This window comes from Haliotis rubra, unplaced genomic scaffold (genome assembly GCF_003918875.1).
Source record: "Haliotis rubra isolate DU_JTF1 unplaced genomic scaffold, ASM391887v1 Scf304, whole genome shotgun sequence".
Taxonomy (NCBI): Eukaryota; Metazoa; Mollusca; class Gastropoda; order Lepetellida; family Haliotidae; genus Haliotis; species Haliotis rubra.
The window spans coordinates 188,319-213,243 of NW_025766974.1; the positions used below are offsets into that span (position 1 = coordinate 188,319).

Below are 24,925 nucleotides of genomic sequence, written 5' to 3' on the forward strand. Positions count from 1 at the left end.
AGAACTGCGGCACGCAACTGATCAACTGGACATAAGTGAAGAACGAGCACGGCTTGGATCTATGTACACGCTATTTGTATGTCCTGGCTAACTTAGCATCCCCACGGACCCCCACAGTGTGGATCTATGCACACGCTATCTCTATGTCCTGGCTGACGTAGGATCCCCACGGACCCCCACAGTGTGGATCTATGCACACGCTATCTGTATGTCCTGGCTAACTTAGCATCCCCCCGGACCCCCACAGTGTGGATCTATGCACACGCTATCTGTATGTCCTGGCTGACTTAGTATCCCCACGGACCCCCACAGTGTGGATCTATGCACACGCTATATGTATGTCCTGGCTGACTTAGCATCCCCCCGGACCCGCACTAGGAGGATCTATGCACACGCTCTCTGTATGTCCTGGCTGACTTAGCATCCCCCCGGACCCGCACAGTGTGGATCTATGCACACGCTCTCTGTATGTCCAGGCTGACGTAGGATCCCGTCGGACCCCCACAGTGTGGATCTATGGGAGTGGTTTGCCCGTTCCAAACACAAAGAGTTTACAGTCTGTGAACGTGGTCACATGCACCGTTGTCTACGATCGATAACCGCATTCACGTTAAACTACACTATCCATAACTCTATGACGGCAGCTGAATACTTCCCCGACTTTGTAACAAACTGTCTCGCACACTTAATCACTGCTAAATCTACTATTCTTTCCAAATCATCCCGTCGTAGATATTATCGTAGAATTTACTCTCCGACCTACCAAATAGGGTTGATTGCCGTATACAATCTTAACAAAATGCGGATGAACCTGATTGCAGAGAAAACGAACCCGCGCGACCACACCAATTGTCTGCGGAACCGGGTGCGACTGTCGACGTTCCCTGATTAACGTCGACGGCGTCCCTCCAGAAATGATCCCGGACCCGACTCTGCCGGCCATGGTCTCAACCTCCCATGTTTGGGTTGTGGTGGCTGTAGTAGATGAGAGGCAGTTTGCCTGGTAGTCAGCGGTCCAATTAATAGGCTGAATGGACGACCTGACCACGACAGAGATGCTAACAAGGTTAGATCAATATTGCCTACAATACGGACTGTACAAGAAGATCATCCTCTTCTTCTTATAAGCTGTCAAATTAGACAGCCTGGTCGCTTACAATTACTCCCCCTGGTCAAAGGGCTGGGTATTTCGTATGGCGCAAGCAGCTCGGGGCAACATGTAACTACTATTTGTGTCGGTCAGCTCAGATGTGTCTCGAGATCTCATAGACTACAAAGTCAATATTCAGCAGGACTAACTCGATACTCGCCCAATATCCCCATTGGCGTTTTGCTTTCTCACAGATCCACAATTTACATATTTAGCAAACTGTCTGCCTTGAAAAGGAGAGTATGTTTCAGCAGACCACTGGTAGTATTTGCGGGAATGAAAATATTTCCTATCGCCGAATACAAGTGTCCGGTGGCAATATGATTTAGGGCAATTGGAGATCATGAGCCAAAGAAAGGGATTCTTTCCTCCCATGTGCATGTGGTACCGTTATGCATTATGATGCATTGACGTTGAAACGGGAATATTGCCATTGCGCTGAAGCGTGTTGACATTAATCTGCTCAGACAGTTAGTTCTTAAGGCGACTTTGGTATAGTCGATGGTTGTAAATGGTGGCACTTGTGGTACAGCGCCCAGACACGGTACATCAAAACATGTTTGCCGTCAACCCATCATAGAGACACGCCGTGCGTCATGTAAACATGCCAATTGTTATGTAGACACACCTTTTCTTATGTAAATATGCCACGCGTTACGCAGACGCACCATGTGTTATGTAAGAATGTGAAAGCATCGTGTAAATACACTGTCATATCATTTCAACGTATAAAACCATCATGAAAACAATCCATATGTCGTGTAAACATACCAGTCGTCATGTAGACATAGCACATGTCTATCAACATACCAAACGTAATGTAAACATACCACCCATGTTGTAAATGTACCAAGCGTCATGAAAACACGCCGTGTGGCATATATTTATACCACGAATCGCGGAGACACACCATGCGTCATATGCATGTAGACATACCTACCGTGATGTAAACATATAAAGCATCATGAAAACACGTGTGTAATATAAAAACGCCAAGCGTCATGTAAACATGAACAGCGTCATGTAGACACACACCATACCTCATCTACACATGGTGACACAACGTGCAGCAGGTAGACACACACCATACCTCATCTACACATGGTGACACAACGTGCAGCAGGTAGACACACACCATGTCTCATCTACACGTGGTGCCTCAACGTGCAGCAGGTAGACACACACCATGCCTCATCTACACATGGTGACACAACGTGCAGCAGGTAGACACACACCATGCCTCATCTACACATGGTGACACAACGTGCAGCAGGTAGACACACACCATGCCTCATCTACACGTGGTGACACAACGTGCAGCAGGTAGACACACACCATGCCTCATCTACACATGGTGACACAACGTGCAGCAGGTAGACACACACCATGCCTCATCTACACGTGGTGACACAACGTGCAGCAGGTAGACACACACCATGCCTCATCATGCCAACGCATCTACACATGCCTCATCTACACATGGTGACACAACGTGCAGCAGGTAGACACACACCATGCCTCATCTACACGTGGTGACACAACGTGCAGCAGGTAGACACACACCATGCCTCATCTACACATGGTGACACAACGTGCAGCAGGTAGACACACACCATGCCTCATCTACACATGGTGACACAACGTGCAGCAGGTAGACACACACCATGCCTCATCTACACATGGTGACACAACGTGCAGCAGGTAGACACACACCATGCCTCATCTACACATGGTGACACAACGTGCAGCAGGTAGACACACACCATGCCCTCATCTACACATGGTGACACAACGTGCAGCAGGTAGACACACACCATGCCTCATCTACACATGGTGACACAACGTGCAGCAGGTAGACACACACCATGCCTCATCTACACATGGTGACACAACGTGCAGCAGGTAGACACACACCATGCCTCATCTACACATGGTGACACAACGTGCAGCAGGTAGACACACACCATGCCTCATCTACACATGGTGACACAACGTGCAGCAGGTAGACACACACCATGCCTCATCTACACATGGTGACACAACGTGCAGCAGGTGGACACACACCATGCCTCATCTACACATGGTGACACAACGTGCAGCAGGTAGACACACACCATGCCTCATCTACACATGGTGACACAACGTGCAGCAGGTAGACACACCAGGTGTTCTTAAGACACATCTGGATTCCTGTAGACATATCAGACTCAGACGCAGACTTGTTTATTCAATACTGCAGGCCATATGACCTAAGGTACAATTTCACCAGAACATATTATTTTGTCACGTGGATGTGATATAATGAACAAAACTAATAAGAACGGCGTGCATTGATTAAAACATATTTATTTCCAAAGAAAGGAACCGGATTGGTAAACAAGAATAAGCGTATATGAATACCGCTCCGGGATACAATGGAAGGAAGAGTAAACATGTCATGATGAATGTACAATGTGAATGATATATAAATGTTGCAAAAAACGAGAAATAACGACAATCATTGTTAAACAGTATGTGTCATATGAAGAAATTATTTTGGATCAAATCTGCCTGTTAAATTTATGAACGGCGTGCATTAAATACATGCTTCAAATATAATGATATTAAGTTGATTGTTTGTTGATTCTGTGAAGAAATAAGTTTGATGAAGAATATTTTGGACAGGAAAATAGTATGTGAACTTCAGCAGATGTTATCATGGTTATAGTCGTACTGTTGTTTCTCCTTCCTGTATGCATTTACCTTCAGATTGTTCAGTGCTATTCTGAATTTACAGAATGCACGTACCAAAGACTTGTCTTGGAGGCAGGTAATATATGTTTCTGTGTTAAATTCAGTTTTAAATCTAGAGTATAATAGCAGATAACTTGAGGTAGAAATAGATAAATGCCAGTCCTGGATAAACATATCCTGTAACCTGTTTGAAAGTGCTGATAAATAGCTTCTCCTCACCAACCTGGATAACAACTCCATGCGAAACCTGTTGAAATTAAAGGAGCAGAAATCTGACCTCCGACACCCAGTTATGTCTTCCATTATCGTCTAAAGATTTGAGAAGATATCATTGGCCAATGACACGCCTGGCGTCATGGCGACATACCAAGCGTCATGTTGACACGCTATGCGTTATGTTGATATACCAGCTGTCATATAGACATGTCAGATGTCATGCAGATAGCATGAGGCCGCATGTGGTCATACCACACATCATATACCGAAGTTTCACAACTCGAACTGAAGAAACCGCCAGCAAATCGCGGAGTCTCAGAACTGTTTTGTTATTACAGTCACGTGCTATTTTTACCAGAACATCAAGTTCCACCCTTGTTGTAGTTATTCCATATATATATGTTAATCACTTTTCGGGGCTGATTAATTTGGCGGTTGTCCGTCGGCCGGTTTTGATCGTGTTCTGCGAATTGAGTGTATTTATCTGGTTGATGATCATTTAGTGGAACGTGTCAAGAATCAGGCAGGAAGAAGGACATCCAGCAGCATCACCACAGCGGGTGTCGTTGGGAAGTGGGGTGTAGTCACGTTCAAGATTATTGTACGGTTAGTGTGTGTGTGTGTGTGTGTGTGTGTGTGTGTGTGTGTGTGTGTGTGTGTGTGTGTGTGTGTGTGTGTGTGTGTGTGTGTGTGTGTGTGTGTGTGTGTGTGTGTTGTGTGTCTGTGTGTCTGTGAGTCTGTGTGTTTGTATGTATTTGTTTGTGTTGGTGTATCACTGACTGATGACACGTGCAGTTTTTATTGATGAATCGTCTATCACTCAACACTTGATGAAACGTACATCACTGACTGTAGTATTAATTGGTGAAACGTACATCACTGACTGATGACACGTGCAGTATCAATTGGTGAAACCTACATCACGGACTGTGAGTATTCAATTGGTGTGAAACCTACATCACGGACTGATGACATCACTGACTGATGACAGTAGTATTAATTGGTGAAACCATCACATCACGGACTGATGACACGTGTAGTATTTATTGGTGAATCGTACATCACGGACTGATGACACGTGCAGTATTAATTGGTGAAACCTACATCACGGATGACATTTGCAGTATTAATTGGCGAAACCTACATCACGGACTGATGACACGTGTAGTATTGGTGAATTGGATGAAACGCATATCACTGATGACACGTGTATTTATTGGTGAAACGCATATCACTGATGACACGTGCAGTATTAATTGGTGAAACCTACATCACGGACTGATGACACGTGTAGTATTTATTGGTGAATCGTACATCACGGACTGATGACACGTGCAGTATTAATTAGTGAAACCTACATCACGGACTGATGACACGTGCAGTATTAATTGGTGAAACCTACATCACGGACTGATGACACGTGTAGTATTAATTGGTGAAACGTACATCACTGACTGTTGACACGTGCAGTATTAATTGGTCAAACGTACATCACTGACTGATGACACGTGTATCATTCACTGTTCACTTGAGCATCATTAACTTGTGGTACTAACGTTTTGTCGCCCAACACAACGTATATCAACGGGAAAATGGCCCTCACGTGTCATCACTGAAACCGTTCCTGAAAAGCCAAACTGATGCCTTTACTGAAAGAGTCTCGGACACCCTCAACGTTGACAATGAGTAAACATGGCACCAGCGAAGGATGGTCGAACATGGCCATGGCACGCTTGAGAGCCGGTCGTGCATGAACTTAACACACTTATGTATGCCCGTGCTTAAACATGATACATGTACGTGTCGCCGAACATAAAAATGACACATTTAATGTAGCCGTACATGAACATAACACGTGTAAGTGTCGCTGTACATACAAATGACACATCGAATATAGCTGTACGTTAACTTGACACATCGAATATAAACATGGCACATGTACGTTAAAACTGGCACATGACACATGTTAGGTGACCGACCATGGCACATGTTATATACATAAACATGGCACACACATGGCACATTAGCGTGACCATAAACATGGCACATGTTATATATAAACATCACACATGTTACTGTGACCGTACATAAACATGGCACATGTTAGCGTGACTGTACATAAATATGACATGTTAGCGTTACTAAACATGGCACATGACGTGACCGTACATAAATATGACATGCGTTAGCTTGACCGCATAATCCTTATTTGTATTTATGGATGATTTCCAGTTTAATATTAAATCATGTCCGGACGACACGTCTTCGTGTTATTATCGACGATCCCACATCATAGAATATGCATCTAAATTAAGACTAACAAACGATATTAAATCATTTCCGGACACTCTTCGATTATCTTTAGAAGTAAAACCGAACCATTTTTATCTTTAAAGTAAAACCGAATCATTTTTTTCTTTCTAGAAAACGAAATTCTGAATTTCTCTTTCCTGTTTCTTTACTGAATTATCAAAATAACGTCAAAAAGGGTATCTTGGGGTAACTCTCCAGAGTGATTGTCAGAGATAAATCACGATGTTGTTTCTAAGCCCAAAGATTAATTGTTTATGAAATGTATAGTATCGCCTGCGAAGAGATAGCCTTCAAATAGTGCATAACTCTTTCATCTTACCTACATATGAATATTGTGATTGTTCGATGATGACGTCATTTTAGGTCTATACCCCCCCTGTCTACAACATGTGATCATATTTGGTATAACAGAGCAAGAACGTTTGAAAAGTTTACACCTGGCCTCCGTCAGAGGCGTCAGTCATTTAGTATGACACGATGACACTGGTTATGCACCTGAAGTAATCGTCTCAGAAATTGCAAAATGGGTGTTTTCCAGAAATTGTTTTTCTATAAACATGCCAACACACCTATCAGATCGAACGTCACTGAATGTATCTACATCTTCCTCACATGATACTAGATAAAATCCGACACACTCCAGAATACTCTTTCTTTCCCGCACTGAATAAAAATAATTGTTGCATTCTGCTATTTGTACTGGAATAGTTTGGATAATAAATACCGTTGTACTGAATCTTTCACAGAATTTAGAAAATCGCGGATTGTTTCTCTTATGTAATGATCATAGATAATTTATACCATTTGGTAACAGATTTAATCAAATTATTCCCTGTACATTAATCCTAGGTTGTAGCTGTTTAAACACACGCAGATTCCTCAATGATTATCCTACACACAGTTAAGTTGTCACACACACGAAGACAGTCTATGTTATATAATTATTCAAATGCTAAAGTTATTGCGATATTAGATCAACATGTTATGTTTACGTCAACTGCGTCTTGTTTGGAGATATACTAATCTACAAGATCATATTGATGTTAAATTGATTGATTCTGTACATAACTACATTGCCCTCACAAAAAGATGTTGCTAGGCTAATTTAATATATTTTAATGATAATAATGTCTTCAATTACAGAACATGGATTTTATTTTCTAATCTTCAAGACTGCTTTACTGTCATGTGTATATTTGTTATTTTGTAAGGTAGAAGTCTTTCATAATATTTTGTTATATGTCTGTTGCCAAAATAATTTTTTTCCGAAATATATATTGTATAAAAGCAAATACAGAATATACATGTTCCTTGTAGTAAAGTATGGCATATTCACAAATCTATAGTGATAGTTTACATGTGAGTGGTGTGGGTGAAAAGGGGATACAGACAGACAAGATTCGAAATATCCATCTTGTTTGAAATGAACTTGCTGAAAACTAGCTGGTCAATCGCTTAACCAAATATAATGTTGTTTGTTAATATGTAATCCTGGACAGAAGAAAGTATACACCCATGGCTGATAGACCCGTGAAGATCCGGGTTAGAATTGATCTTCATGATCAGTAACCCATGCTTGTCGTAAAAGTCGACTAATGGGATCAGATGGTCAGACTCGCTGACTTGGTTGACACATGTCATCGTGTCACAATTACGTAGAGAGATGCTCATGCTGTTGATCGCTGGGGTGCCTGATCCAGACTCGCTTATTTACAAACCGCCGCCATATAGCTGGAATATTGTTGAGTGCGGCGTAAAACCTAACTCACTCACACATGCCTGATAGCGACTAAACATATATGAAACAGGAAAAACCCCAACAAAACCGGTTCGATGGTAATGTCTTTGACACGGGTCACATAGTTGTGTTTTAAACCTTAGTTTACAGTGTCTTGCTGACTTTTAACCCTAATCAGGTTTTGATAACGTTTATCAGTTTTTGTTTCATATCAAATTGTATAGGCTACTTCCTTTTGTCTGGGAGTTTGCAACAAGGCCACAAAATGCCAGAGACATAAGGAAACTGGCTGGAAAGGTAGTTTTATAACATCTCAAACTTTTCTAAACCAACCAACTTTCGTCTTTTCAACTCTCCCCCAAAAGCCCATTATGCATTGCACACCACGAGGGCAAATGGCACAGATCTAACAATACAATATAGATAATAAACCAGTCATATACACAAAGGGACCTCCTTATATAGACAATAAAGATGGTTATTATTGTTTTATTAACCAACTACCATAAATCATGTGGCTGTTACAACTTCCTCCCTGAAGGACGCTTTTACTGTTACGTATTACAACAGTAAATAATGAATTGCGGTCAAAGGGGAGTAACTCTAATTACGCAGAGGGCGCCTGTATCCAAGATGGCGACATCACTTGGAAAACATCGTCGTCACAAGATGTTGAACATTTATCAGCGCCTACAAAATTTTGAACTTGTTTGTTGTTGAATTACTTGGAAATCGACCTCAATTTTTCAGAATGTTTAACAAACCGAAGAGCTGGCTGACACAGGCCATTTGGAAACCGAAAAATCTTCATTCTTTAGATCATCTCAAGTGAGTGGCTTTGCTTTTCCTGTCACCGACTGAAAAATGTCAATATTCACACTATACAGTACGAACACCCAACAGGTGCTCGTTGCTGTCTTAGTGGGGTTTTTTCAGGCCGACTTGTGTGTACAGCCGAAGAGTTATTTATAATTTGGCGTTTTTCTTTTTTGTTACCTTTGTTAATGTTATACCCTATCTACTTTTTCCAGTCAATATAGGCAATGTCTGTTGTTGTTTTGCCCTCTTGTGTTTTGTATTGTTTGGTAGTCGTGACGATCTGTTAGCGTTTTAAATCTATTTGTGTTTACAGACAACAGGAATTTGATACATATTATGGGTAATATTGTCAGTGGAAAGAATTGTGTATTATGCACATGAACATTGTGTCATCGATTATATCTTACATTTTAAAAAAATGGTAGAATGGAGTTTAAATGTAAAGTGTCAATATATAAAGTTTTTTCTTTAATCATTAGTCACTTCTAAACCTAGCCGAGAGCCGCGATGCGGTCCTCATCGGCTCTCGGCTATTCTAAACTATGCTGTTTTTTGGTCAGTAATCCATGCATAAATGTGTTGCCAATGACCAGTGACTTAAAAATATCTGGATTTGCTTGGACCTTTTTTTCATTTTTGCTCAATTTTACTAGTCCAATATTTGTCGATAATCAATGGAATTTTAGTTAACAATTACCCATCTCCATGATCTGTACCAATAGCCAGTTGTAAAAATTATGGAGAATCTCTGCAATCTGTCATGTTGTAAAATGTACTGGGTTGTCACATAGCATATGGCAAGTGTTCCGTGAGTGAGAGCATACGCTGAGTGTTATTACAATGTCCCAGCATATCAGATACCAGTTACCACACTGTAAACATACACCTATGTATTTGGGCCAATAGTTCGGCACAAATGTTTTGGGCACAAATGTACATAGAAAACAAGAAGTAAGAAAACTGAAGCTAGTTACACTGTAAGAGTGTCATCGGGGAGTGAGAGAAACTATTTGGCAATCACAATGATAATGCGTACAGTTTATGGAGGTTTTTAGTTAAAGGTACAACTGGAACTCTTAGCAAAAAATACCTTTCCATGTGTTGTATTTACTGTTAATACATTTACAAGTTTTTGTGCATGTTAACTGTATCAGTTAATGTTTTGCTGTTAACCATGCATGGCTTCCTGAAAGACATGGAAATGTGTCAGTTAATGTCGATGTAGTATGACATATTATTTCATCATCATACACACCCTTACTGACAACATCCTAATTTCTTATACAATGCTAATTTGAGAGTTTAGACATCTGACACCCGCTGAATGATTAATTAATTAGGTCAGCGTTCAGCGTTCAGTTGCACAGCTTGCACTTTAACCTGACCAAGCTTACTCTTGTGTATTTCATACATGTTGCTGATCAGTTCATTTTCCAGTACATTGTCTGACTGTCATCTAAACTGTGTGGTAATGACACAGAAGGATTTGCTAGCAAACATATGAGCAACTCATTAGCACATTATTAGTCTCAGTCCAAAACTCTGCCAGTAATTAGTATCGATAACTGTGCATCATTCATTGTTATCTTAAGTATCTTTAGAGTATTGATCCCCGTAAATGGTAGTGAAACAGCTCCTCTTAATTAGAGTAATTAAATGGGATTGTGTGGCTCATGGCAAAAGTACAGGTTTTACCTATACCATGTGGTTGGTTGGTTGTTAAAATAAATCAAGTCTGGACCAGATAATCCAGTGATCAACATCAATCATGATCATCGATCTATGCAATTAGCATACAATGACATGTGTTTACCAGTCAGCAAACCTGACCACCTGATCCCGTTACTCGCCTCTTACGACAAGCATGGGTTACTGAAGATCAATTCTATCCTGAATCTTCACAGGTCCTGTTCCATGTGACACCAGTGGGTAGGAAAGTAGTAATGTTCAGGCATACATGTGTACAAGTTCCAGGTTTTCAGTTTGTCTAATGTTTTGGACAGGATTGTCATCCTAAATATCCAGAAGAGTTTTTCATAATAAGTTATAACCTATAAAAATTGATTAAATATCCAGATCCAAAGTATCCCATGCAAACTCACTGATATCCCACATCCTACATGTTCTGTGTAGTGTGTAGGGACTGTAAGTTGGAATGTAGGTCACAGGATCTGTACACTTGACCAAGTTGACCTGATACTTGAAGCAGACATTACTGCATGAGGGCAGGGATAGGATGTCATGTAAGGACTTTGCCTGGATGCTGGCTGAATATCATGTAACACTGGATTCCGGGCCTAATGATACCCTAACCTGTGGGAAGTGTGATAACTTGGATCCTGATTATGGGTTTCCCATATCTCAAGTGTCTCAATGCACAGAGGCCATGGACGTTAATCAATTATGTTCAAACAAGGACACATCACTGTCACCATACATTTTGCTTAATTTGGTAGAATATTCCTATAAAATGACATTAGCATGTGTAATACTGTTTGAATTTGAGACTGAAGTCAAAGATCTTTGACAATGATAATGTTAAACACGTTAAAATTTAAAGTATTAGTGGTTCTGGTCAAATGTGGTGGCAATGAGCCTTAAAACATAGGGCCCTTATCTTAACACTGTTTGCAGACATTTCATTTGAAGTAATGGCAGCTGGTATGTTTCATCAAATGTTTTGTCCTGTTATTTAAGATTATAGTCAGAATGCTGTGGTGGGAAAATTTTGAATGCATTATTTTTAATCCCAAATTGGGAACTTTAGTGATGTTGAAAAATCATTACCGGTACATTCAGCATGTTCCAAGGTACATATTATTAAAATATGTCACTTATTCCAAGTTATAATATATACTTATGTAAGAAGAGATTTATTGTGACCTGAATTTGGATATTTAATTTCATACCAACATTTGCTTGAGACTGTGGACTGAAAGGGTACATATATCATGTGGCAGTCATTCTACCAGCTAACTAGTTAGTATACCTCAACATATTCAAAAGCCAGAAAGTGAGTCATGAACAGGACCTTACTAAACTGTTGTGATGCGAACTTTGCTTGTCTGGTATGAATTTTCTGAGCTTGTTCAACTGGACATGGACAAAATTATGAGATGTTCTTATTTAAATGTTAGTAGATGCATCATGCTGTTTTTGTATTTATGAAAATAGGTTGGTTGCCTAAAAAGGAACAAATGCAAATCATTTGTGTTTAATTTTCTCATTGTGATGTATGGATCTGGGCAGCTGAATTAACATCCCTGACCAACAAGGTTGTATAATGTAACTGATATGCATTGATTTATTCTGCCTGGAAATCTGAAGGTCATATATTCAACATGATGTGCATGTCAAACTGCAGCATGGTATCTCAGAGGGTTAGAACTATGAACATGATGAAAACAACATGAGCACAGAGAATACAACACACCAACACACACACAGCCACACACACACACACACACACACACACACACACACACACACACACACACACAACCGTAACAAAACACAGTGCCACACCAACACACCCATAGCCACACCAACATACACAGAGCTACACACACAGCCACACAAACACACAGAGCCACACCGACACACACAGAGCCACACCAACACTCAGTCACACCAACATACACACAGAGCTACACATACACACAGCCACACCAACACACAGAGCTACACACACAGCCACACCAACACACACAGAGCTACACAGCATACACAGACCACACACACACACAGCCACACACACAGCCAGCCACATACATCCACACCAACACTCATCAGCTACACACACACAAACACACACAGAGCCACACACATACACACAGCCACACCAATACACACAGCCACACACACATCCACCACATACACACAGCCAGCTACACACAGCCACACACACAGACAGAGCCACACCAACACACACACACACCAACATACACACACATCCACACAACACACACACACCACACAACACACACACACACACACACACACACACACACACACACACACACACACACACACACAGCCACACACACACACAGGCACACACACAGTCACACACACACACACACACACACACACACACACACACACACACACACACACACACACACACACACACAGCCACACACACACACACACACACACACACACACACACACACACACACACACACACACACACACACACACACACACACCACACACACACACAGCCACACCAACACACACACACACACACCACACACACACACACACACACACACACACACACACACCACACACACACACACAGCCACACACAACACAGACAGAGCCACACACACACACACATCCACACACACACATCACACACACACACACACACACCACACCAACACACACAGAGCCACACCAACACAGACAGGCCACACCAACACAGAGCCACACACACACACACACACACAGAGAGCCACACCAACACAAACAGCCACACCAAGATACACACACATGGCAACACCAACACACACACATGGCCGTACCAACATACACACACTCAGCCACACCAGCACACACATAGCCACACCAACATACACACACTCACAATGCCATGCCAACATACACAGAGCCACACCAACACACACACTGAGCCGCACCACTCAGCAGCACTTCACACAGCAACATACTACACATCAATGTACCACACATCAACACCACAATGTCAGACTGCTTTGCAACATACCCAAATACTAAAGTGAGTTAGAGATCTGATTCCAGATCAGTCACAAACCGGACAGTGTTTAGAATATTTTTTAGTTGATTGCTTTTTGTCAATAGTTGATAGTTCATTATGTGTGATATCTAGTGTAACATTCTGCGCTTTGTCTCCTTGCAGGTTTCTGTACACAGTGCTGTGTAAGAACCAGGCCATCACAGACAACAATCGAGGACTGCTTATAGAGACTCTCCGCTCCATCTCCGAGATCCTCATCTGGGGCGACCAGAATGACAGCTGTGTCTTTGAGTAAGAAATCAATACAGCAGTTACATAAGTTGAAACTCTGCTCTCACAAGTCCAAAGTCCTATTTTGTCACATCCTGTCAGAAAAAAGATGTAATTGCTGAATCATTTTTATTATCCATGCAATAAGCTGATTCAGCTTCTGCCCTGCGGTATGTATTGCTGATTCAGCTTCTGCCCTGTGGTATGTATTGCTGATTCAGCTTCTGCCCTGTATGTATTGCTGATTCAGCTTCTGCCCTGCATGGTATGTATGTATTGCTGATTTTCTGCCCTGTGCTTCTGATTCCTTCTGCCCTGCGGTATGTATTGCTGATTCAGCTTCTGCCCTGCGGTATGTATTGCTGATTCAGCTTCTGCCCTGCGGTATGTATTGCTGATTCAGCTTCTGCCCTGCGGTATGTATTGCTGATTCAGCTTCTGCCCTGTGGTATGTATTGCTGATTCAGCTTCTGCCCTGCAGTATGTATTGCTGATTCAGCTTCTGGTATGTATTGCTGATTCAGCTTCTGCCCCATTCAGCTTCTGCCCCGGCACGCATTTGCTGATTCAGCTTCTGCCCTGCGGTATGTATTGCTGATTCAGCTTCTGCCCTGCGGTATGTATTGCTGATTCAGCTTCTGCCCTGCGGTATGTATTGCTGATTTAGCTCTTTGTTCAATGCTTTACCAGTTTTTACTGTTGAGATGATTTTCAAAATGTACACCTTTCAAAATTAACACGATTAATGTCCTATATTCGCCCCTAAATTCACTTGTTTTTTATAATCCTGCCAGCAGAAATGCCTGAAGTATTTTGTGTTTGCTGCCAGGTCATTGTGATTTCTTCTAACTATGACCGTTACATGCGGAAGTAGTTACATTTGTCATGCATGTTCCTCATCAGTTTACATTAAGCCTTTGTACAAAGGAATGTCTAGCACGACGAGGTCTACTATGTCAGTCTTTGAACCACAGGTGACATACATCTCCACCATTGGTATATCATCTTCAGCACACGGCATGTCTGTTGATTTGTTGAGTTTCTGCCATGTGACAAGGCAGCATGGGGTACAGTAGTTTGAGAAAGTCTGTAAAAGTAATCAATAAAAGTATAAAAGAGTTTGCCATGGATGTTTGGTGTGACACTAATGGATTGAAATCAATGATAAAATTTCAAGTTTTAGGTAAGAAAGATTTTATACATTTACAGAAGGACTTTTTGCCTCTTTTGAGAAGACTTACTTGAGAATACTACATAAATCCAGTATTGATATGTGCTGTTTGTATGGGTTAGGTTACATTTGGGTTGTCAGTAATGTCACCTGAACCATGTTTGCCCAAGTGAGGTGTAGTTGGTGGACCTGAAGTATTTGACTCAAAACAGGTTAAAGGATGTTTGATGTTCTCATGAGACTATAGCTAACCTGTCTTGATAAGAAATGGCATGTTTTGTAACCTTATTTGAATAGTATACAGGTATATGAGACTCAAAGACAGCTGTTTCTGGTAGACATAGTCTGAGGAAAGGTTGGATAACCATTTTGACGTGACAGATATGGTTTGTTTGTATCTGTTTTGACAATCTTTTCTGCTATATTTTTTGTTTGTGACACTGTCCAACTGTCGTGTATCGAGTGCTCTTACTGCATGGTTAAAGTCCACCATCATTCCGTTTTACGACATGTCAGGTATTCGGTACCCACAGTCCAATCTTGTGACAACTGTGAAAAGTTCTAAGATGATTTCACATTAACATATACAAATTATACTGTTTTGTAATTATAACTTTTTGTTAAAAGTTTGTGTTAAAAAGGTAAAACATGAACTTGTATGCAAAAATGTTGAGGTTGTAAGTAGTTTCTCTGCCTTTCCACATAACAGAGAGGGAATGTGGCATAGATTAGTTGCAGAGAAATTAAAATCATTCATCTGCCAGGCTGTAGATGGAACAGAATAGTCACTTCTAATACTTGTGTACTGTATATATACAATTCAAGTAGTGTTTAATTTGTTGGTTTAGTAAACAATATAAAAGTCATGACTTGTTTCTGTACGATCAGAAAACAATATATTGTGAATCTTTGCTATTTCCTGTATGAAGGGTTGTGCCTATCTCCATGCCTGCCCTTGGATGTTTAGATCCTGCATGTGCTCTGTGTTTCAGCTTCTTCCTGGAGAAGAACATGCTGTCCTTCTTCCTGCGCTACCTCCAGCAGAAGGGCGGCCGCTACATCTGTGTGCAGCTGCTGCAGACACTCAACATCCTGTTTGAGAACATCAGCAACGAGACATCTCTATGTGAGTGAGAACTCTGTGACAGTGTGGTGTTAACTCGGGTTTGGTCCAATGTCTCAGGATGTTATATATCTTACTCCTGCACTATGCTCATGATATTCATAAGGATGGGTGTATTTTCAGTATCCATGTGTCAGAACTGATAGCCAGTTAACGTTGATAGAACTTTTATGAGTGATAATATGGAATGGTTGTTATCTCTCATTTTGCCTCCGTACAGTATCAGCCATTACTGTGACTTGTCAAGGCATCCATTGTTCTGAGCATCAATTTCTTGGATTTTAATACCATTTTAGTAATCAGTTGTAATGTGAATGCAAGAACCTGTTTGGTAAACAGAATATTCTTTTCAGAGCACTATAGGTGACAGAATTAAGCCAAACTTTGCCTCTTTTCGGAACATCAGGTTTACATGTTAAGATTTTGAAGCTGGTCTAAACTGGAAACCCTTCACACTGAGAGATAGACCTCTGTCATTGACTATATAGTGGAGGTCCATCAGCCGGAAGAATGTTCACACCCGCACATGTTTGGGTTCCACTGTAAACGTATTGCTACCCGTGTTGATGTGTTGTCTGTATGGTCCTCTCTCACTCCCAGATTACCTGTTGTCCAACAACCACATCAACTCCATCATCGTCCACAAGTTTGACTTCTCTGATGAGGAGGTAAATATTTATGAAATAACAAAAATTAATTGTTCTCATTTATTTTCAATATGAACAAGAGTGTGACTGAGACTTTGTCATTCACAGGCCACCATGATGTTTGAGTGCTGGGTGTACAGATATGATGCAGTGTGTATGGTTTGGTTTGATTGTTACAACATGTTACTGGTTTCACAACAACGTATAGTATGGATTCAGGGCTCCAGATAACTTTTGGGGGTGTGAGTGTACTTACACATCATATTGCAAGTGGAGGTGTACTGAGAATTTTGAAGGAGTACTGACATGTTTTTGTGTGAGCGAGTTGGTGATGTGGTTTGTCTGGACAATTCATCGATCACTATTTCCAACCATATATTTGTATTTGAAGATGTGTGAGAAATAACTGAGCGACCGTGTGATGAGCGAAATGTCAGGTCAGACTGGATATAAATAGGAACAGTGTAGTTTTTAGCCAATCGAAAAATAGTGACGATATCGCTGCATGGCAACGCGGGTTTCCTCATGTGTCAAATCGCGTTTCGCGAAAGTGATTCCTACTGTCGGGGTTTCCTCATGTGTCAAATCTGTGTTTATATTTCAAAGAAACTTGACAAGTATTTATCCTGAAATAGATTTCCATTTGCATCTCTTCCGATAAACGGATTACGTGAATATTAAATAGTTGGAGTAAGCGCCGCTTGACAAAGGTATTTATGCTGCATAAAGAGACAGCTGGCAGTTCCGCAAATCTTATATTATGTCGTCTACTTAATTGATTTTGAGGCATATCTCGTACTTAATTGATTTTTGAGGCGTACATTACGCCTGTCGCCCTTTATCTGTAGCCCTGGGATTACAACAACTTCTTTAATATTTACAACACAAGCGTTTCTGGGCTACTTCTTGCCTCTTCATCAGGTGAATGATGAAGGGGCAAGAAGTAGCCCAGAAACGTTGTGTTGTAAATATTAAAGTGAGTGAGTGAGTTAAAATTTTACATCGCATCAGCAATATTACAGCCATATAGCGATGAAAAGTAAATATTAAAGAAGTTGTAATCCATACCATACGTTGTTGTGTTACCTCCCAACTTCTAAATGCCCATCAAGCATCTGATGTCTGCTTTGTCTGCACCAGGCCCAGACTGGCATGCAGGTGCTTGTTATGGACACTGTGCCTGTCTCCTAGTGCTGATTGTTGACCTATGTCTGTACAGGTGATGGCCTACTACATCTCCTTCCTCAAGACGCTGTCTCTCAAGCTCAACAGGCACACCATACACTTCTTCTACAACGAAGTAAGTGAAATCTTTTTCAGATTTTGTTTATGTAGATTTTAAGATAATTCAGTGAAAACCAATCCATGTAGTGTTAAAGTACAGTAGATGTAACAGTTCACGGGACACCACAGTAACTTTCATAGTATCGTGTGTAATCTCTGTAACATCCAGCTTCGGTTTGCTTTAGCAGGCTGTGTACCTGTGTGTTGACAGGTTCTTATGTAATCTCTGTTTGTTTCAGCACACAAATGACTTTGCCTTGTACACAGAAGCAATAAAGTTCTTTAACCACTCAGAGACCATGGTCCGGATAGCAGTGCGAACCATCACGCTCAATGTGTTCAGAGGTAAGCAGGCAGTAGGACTGAAGGGGTTAACCCATTACTCTCACAATGTAATAATGGCACGATGATTGTGTTGTTATAAAGAGCCTAAGGCCACTTTATTCTAATATTTAAGATTTTGCTTTATCCTTTGTAGTTGACGACAAGGCAATGCTGCGTTATATACGAGACCGGACAGCTGCCCCGTACTTCTCTAACTTGGTGTGGTTCATTGGTCAACATATACTTGACCTTGACCTTTGTGTCAGAAATGACTCTGAGTAAGTATGCCATTTCATCTTCATGTTTCCTTCTCATTAAATAAATGTGTTGAAGTTATCCAACTGATGGGTCTCTTTGTTTACGCTTCTAAGATACATGGGGGGCGGTGGGGTAGCCTAGTGGTTAAAGCGTTGGCTCGCCATCCCGAAGACCCGGGTTTGAATCCCCACATGGGTACAATGTGTGAAGCCCATTTCTGGTGTCCCCCGCCGTGATGTTGCTGGAATATTGCTAAAAGCGGCGTAAAACCAAACTCAGTCAGTCAGTCAGTTTAAGATACATGCTTGATTTTCTGCAGTCATCGTAGTCGCGACCGTCTGTCGGACCTGGTAGCTGAACACCTGGACCACCTCCATTACCTGAACGACATCCTCTGTATCAACATAGATGCCCTGAACGAGGTCCTTACTGACCAGCTCCTCAACAGACTCCTCATCCCACTCTACGTGTACTCCCTGACAAAGAGGAAGAAGTATGCAGATGTACAGGTATGAAACTGTAGCCGCCTCATCATAGGAACATACATGTTGACGTATACACTGTAATACAGGGGTTAGTCTAATGACCTTAACCTTGTAGATATGTTTAATGATATGATGGTAGATGTATGTTATATTATTACTGATAATCATCCCCTTGTGTTTCAGACGGATAAGAAGCATGTCAGCTCAGTTGTCTCCCTTTTCCTGCTGTCTCAGGTGAGTTTCTATGTGCCAGAAACATTACAGGTTGAAATGAAACCATTGATAACATATAATGTCAGCTTTCATTTATTATTTGACATTGAAAACATTTAGAGGAGTGCATTTCATTTTTGACAGTGCTTGTTTCATAAGAAATACAGGAAATAGTTTTTAGTGTTGGGATTTGACTTATCGCTCAGCTATTTGGTCTTTTGATGTGAATAAGTTAACGCAGATTTAAATATGCTGATGACAGGAATATGTTTTCATGAACCAGTCAGTGAACAAAATTTGAAGCATGTTGATGGTGATAGTGTTCATGGAATTTTATCATAAACCTCCATACAAGCTGCAAGTAAGACTGTGAACCCCTTGCTCAAGTTGTAGCATGTGTTGTGATATAACCCATCACAATCTGGGTCACTATGATGGTCTCTTAGATGTTTCAGCGGATCACTAGCACCTGAATCAGTTAAGAAAATACCCAACTTTGTTTGGCACCTTTGGACGTATAAGTGTAAGAACCTGTATGTACATGTGTTTTACCATTTAGTAGCATGGTGACTAAACACATCAACATGAAATCAGCATGTAACAATAATTGTTGGGCTGTGGAAATGATGGGTTTTCATTTGTCTGTCATCACAATTGTGAAAAGTGAAAACATGCCACGACTGACAACACAGGCATGCATCACCAAGCACCATTATAAACTATGGAACGGGTATCAAAAGCATGGGTCAACACATGACCTAACATGATACATTCAACCACATCTCACAGTTCAGGATTGGTTCACACGGGTTCCTCACTTGCGGGGGCGGTGGGGTAGCCTAGTGGTTAAAGCGTTGGCTCGTCACGCCGAAGACCCGGGTTCGATTCCCCACATGGGCACAATTTGTTAAGCCCATTTCTGGTGTTCCCCGCCGTGATATTGCTGGAATATTGCTAAAAGCGGCGTAAAACCAAACTCAGTCAGTCAGTCCTCACTTGCGACTCATGACAGCCACCTGTACAGCTACAACAATAACAGGATTTCATAACGTTTCAGCCCAGGCAGTAAGGAAACTGTCTACACACCACAGATATATGCTGGACACGACCAGTTTGAGGGATCATTCTTTCTGCTTTGCCTAGTTGACTACAACATCAATGGTGTCAAGGCCTCGGAGTATGGCCACATCAATGGTGTCAAGGCCTCGGAGTATGGCCACATCAATGGTGTCAAGGCCTCGGAGTATGGCCACATCAATGGTGTATGGCCACATCAATGGTGTCAAGGCCTCGGAGTATGGCCACATCAATGATGTCAAGGCCTCGGAGATGGCCACATCAATGATGTCACATCAATGGGCCACATCAAGGCCTCGGAGTATGGCCACATCAATGATGTCAAGGCCTCGGAGTATGGCCACATCAATGGTGTCAAGGCCTCGGAGTATGGCCACATCAATGGTGTCAAGGCCTCGGAGTATGGCCACATCAATGATGTCAAGGCCTCGGAGTAAGGCCACATCAATGGTGTCAAGGCCTCGGAGTATGGCCACATCAATGATGTCAAGGCCTCGGAGTAAGGCCACATCAATGATGGAGACATGTTTGGTTTAGTGTCAAGGATTTTGCTTTTCCGTCCAAATCCAGATCAATTTAATGGTACAACATATAAAATTCTTCAGCCACACATCTTTCCCCTTATACAGCAGACAAATGTCATATTACAACACGACAATGCCCAACCACACATGGCAAGACTGAAAGCGGACTTATTGAATAACCACAACACCCAAGTACTGGCATGGCCCTCAAGGTCCCCAGATCTAAACCCCATCTAACATTTATGGGGTTCTCTTCATCAAGGTTTTTGTTGCTTTTGTAGGTGTTTCTCATCATCCAGTCACCACCCCTGGTACAACAGCTGGCCGAGGTCATCTTCCAGGGTGACATAAGTCTCACTCGCACTGGCAGCCATCATGACTCCCCCAAACTGGTAGGCTATAAGTTAGTGAACATTTAATAGGAGGTGACCGCCTCCATGGTGTAGTGGTTAGAGCGTCCGCCCGGAGAGCGGAAGGTATCGGGTTCGATCCCCGACCGCGTCATACCAAAAGACGTTAAAATATGGTACTTGTTGGTCCCGGCCTGGCTCTCGGCATTAATGGGTACAACAAGGACTGGTCGGCTCGGAGTCAGTATAATGTGTCTGAGTGGGGTATTCATGCTTCACTGCGGCATGGTATCTCGGTGGGCTAGCACTATAAGACCAGCTTCAATCTGGGCTAGTACAAGCAGCCGCACATACACATACACACTCATGCACGTCGTCATATGTTCGAAATATTCTCAAGCATGACATTAAACCCAATTTCACCTCACCTTTAATAGGAGGTAACATTACTCACATCATCAATCACCCATAACCAATTGTTACAGCCCCCATCATGTCCTTTCAGTTTTGTTGAGGGTGGCATTAAAAAACAAAGAAATAAAACCTTCTTGCTATTGTTGCCTATTTGAGAGTCATAGAGACGTCACTCTTTTGACATACTGAACCGATATCTGAGGGGATTGCTCTGTTCATTGAGACATAAGAATGATGGAATAAGAATGGTAATTTGTCTGTTTACTGTTACATGACACACTGTTCTAACATTGCACAAGAGAGAACACATATTCAATGAAACGAATGTCCGACATGCAGAGAATTCGCGAGTTCCGAGCTCCTGCAGAAACCCTGGAGAAGACTCTGGAGAACAATCGCCCCAAGATCCGGTACGGCCAGGCACCAGGCGATGAGAGCCATGGACCATCTACAACTGAGGGGAACTCTACCTTCTATCTACAGCGGGACGAAGCAGCTGTAGCAGATGGTGTGTCTACACCCTCCACAGGTACAGTGACATCAGCAGCATTGCAGGCCACATCTCTTGCTGAGCCCATGGTTATGCATATACACATGGAAAAAGTCAGGGGCACAATAATATGTATATGTGAACAAAGGTTGCCAAGACATACAACTTTAAGATATGCACCTGTATTGTAATTCACTGTGAGCAATAACAATCTCACTATTATAAAGCTTTCATTACATAGAATTAATACAACTGACTGGTTGGTGATACAACAGTATGGAACAGTTTAACTACAGAATGTCCTGCACGGTAAATTATTTATCAAGTCATGGGTATGTCATTTAGAAAGTTGTGACCCAACAACCTGTGCAAACTTGTTGATAGCATGATCTTGTAGCCTAATGACATAGATTGTTGCTTAGAATACAGATCACTGGATTGTCCGGACCAGACTTGATGATATACAGCTACTGTGACATACATGATATAGTTGCTGTATTTCTGTGTGTGGTATTCAAACAGACAAACATGATCATGAATGCTGTAAGCTAGACAAGTGTGACCCTTTATATTGATCTGTATATGCAGAGGGAGCTCTGAGCCCCAGCAGTGAGATCTACTCCGGGGACACTGACATCTCTAGCCCGAACCAGAACTCCACAGATGAGGAGAAGCTTGTGCAAAGGATGGGGATAGTCTCAGCAAGCATCTCCGAGAGGCAACAGGCAGCCTTCACACTTGAGAACAGGTACTGTCTTGTGTCTGTCCCGTCACTGTAGACTGTAGGAACAGATTAGGTCCCCAGTGTTCCATGACTGTAGTATGTTCCTGTTTCCTGTCTGTATGAACAGATTAGCTCCCCACATTTGATGGAGAAATTTTGACCATATTGGAAATGTTGGACGAGAGTTGGAAAAATTGCTATATGTTTGCCTGGATAAGGCATAAATATTTCATTACTGTTGTGATATCGCTGCCATATATTGCTACTTGGCCATCTTAACATTGAAGTTAAACAACATTCATTTCATTGTTCTGTCAGTAGGACGCTGTGACAAGACAACTTATCTTCTATCATGAGAGGATGAGTCATTTGCCGTGTTCAAGTGAACGTTGTATGATAGTATTGATACACTCAGTGTCTCTGAGCTCACATTGTTAATACAGTACCATATATCTGTACAGGCCGTACTTGGAGTCAGTGTTCAACGCCCTGGAGTGTACGGAGAATGACTACGCTGCTCTGTTTGCCTTGTGTCTGCTGTTTGCCATGGGCAAGAATGATGGTGAGTACCTGTGGCAGGACTGGCACCTTGTTGAAAGCGTCACCTCTTTAATGGGATAGATAGAGCTATTGGTACTCCAGCCTTGGTACAACAGAATCTAGTTTTGGTTTTTATATCAACATCTAGTCAAAACGAGTTGAGACTCTTGGTAGTCAAATCATGTGTCTAGCTTTTTTAATATAAAAGTAGATTCCTGTATATGATATTTCTACCACTGTATGACAAGTGTACTCCAGTATCTGTGTGACAAGTGTACCAATGTATGACTAGTGTAACACTGTATGACAAGTGTACTCCAGTATCTGTATGACAAGTGTACTCCAGTATCTGTATGACAAGTGTACTCCAGTATCAATATGACAATTGTACCATTGTATGACAAGTGTACCCCAGGATCTGTATGACAAGTGTACCACTGTATGACAAGTGTACTCCAGTATCTGTATGACAAGTGTACTCCAGTATCTGTATGACAAGTGTACTCCAGTATCTGTATGACAAGTGTACTCCAGTATCTGTATGACAAGTGTACTCCAGTATCAATATGACAATTGTACCATTGTATGACAAGTGTACCCAGGATCTGTATGACAAGTGTAGGATCTGTATGACAAGTGTACCACTGTATGACAAGTGTACTCCTGTATCTGTATGACAAGTGTACTCCAGTATATGTATGACATGTGTACTCCAGTACCTGTATGACATGTGTACTCCAGTATCTTATGACATGTGTACTCCAGTATCTGAATGACAAGTGTACCACTGTATGACAAGTGTACTCCAGGATCTGTATGACAAGTGTACCACTGTATGACAAGCGTCCTGTAGGACAAGTGGACATAGTATGACAAGTGTAATTTAGTGTGACAAGTGTACTGCTGTAGGACAAGTGTACCACTGTGTAACAAGTGTACCACTGTATGTCAAGTGAACCATTGTATGACAAGTGTACCATTGTATGACAAGTGTACCACTGTATGACAAGTGTACCACTGTATGACAAGTGTCCCTCTGTATGACAAGTGTACCACTGTATGACAAGTGTACCACTGTATGACAAGTGTACTTCTGTAGGACAAGTGTACCACTGTATGACAAGTGTACTGTATCATCTGTATGACAAGTGTACCACTGTATGACAAGTGTACCTCTGTATAACAAGTGTACCACTGTATGACAAGTGTCCTTCTGTATGCCAAGTGTACTTCTGTAGGAAAAGTGTACCACTGAATGACAAGTGTACTTCTGTAGGACAAGTGTACCACTGTAGGACAAGTGTACTAGTGTACCACCAAGTGTACTGTATGACAAGTGT

At 41.7% G+C, this 24,925-nt stretch overlaps 1 protein-coding gene across 1 annotated transcript in view; it reads left to right on the top strand.

Moving 5' to 3' along the window:
• The first annotated feature begins 8,777 nt into the window (after window positions 1–8,777).
• The window catches only part of LOC124282817 (protein CLEC16A-like), a 48,652-nt gene continuing 32,504 nt past the window's right edge, over window positions 8,778–24,925 (top strand). The window contains exons 1-13 of the mRNA XM_046718851.1: window positions 8,778–8,978; window positions 13,854–13,982; window positions 16,125–16,258; window positions 16,856–16,923; window positions 18,122–18,202; window positions 18,426–18,531; window positions 18,665–18,788; window positions 19,088–19,277; window positions 19,437–19,487; window positions 21,349–21,459; window positions 22,171–22,360; window positions 22,910–23,069; window positions 23,507–23,607. Of these exons, the coding sequence (XP_046574807.1) occupies window positions 8,902–8,978; window positions 13,854–13,982; window positions 16,125–16,258; window positions 16,856–16,923; window positions 18,122–18,202; window positions 18,426–18,531; window positions 18,665–18,788; window positions 19,088–19,277; window positions 19,437–19,487; window positions 21,349–21,459; window positions 22,171–22,360; window positions 22,910–23,069; window positions 23,507–23,607 (1,522 nt within the window). The 5' untranslated portion in view covers window positions 8,778–8,901. The remainder of the gene's footprint in view (window positions 8,979–13,853; window positions 13,983–16,124; window positions 16,259–16,855; window positions 16,924–18,121; window positions 18,203–18,425; window positions 18,532–18,664; window positions 18,789–19,087; window positions 19,278–19,436; window positions 19,488–21,348; window positions 21,460–22,170; window positions 22,361–22,909; window positions 23,070–23,506; window positions 23,608–24,925) is intronic.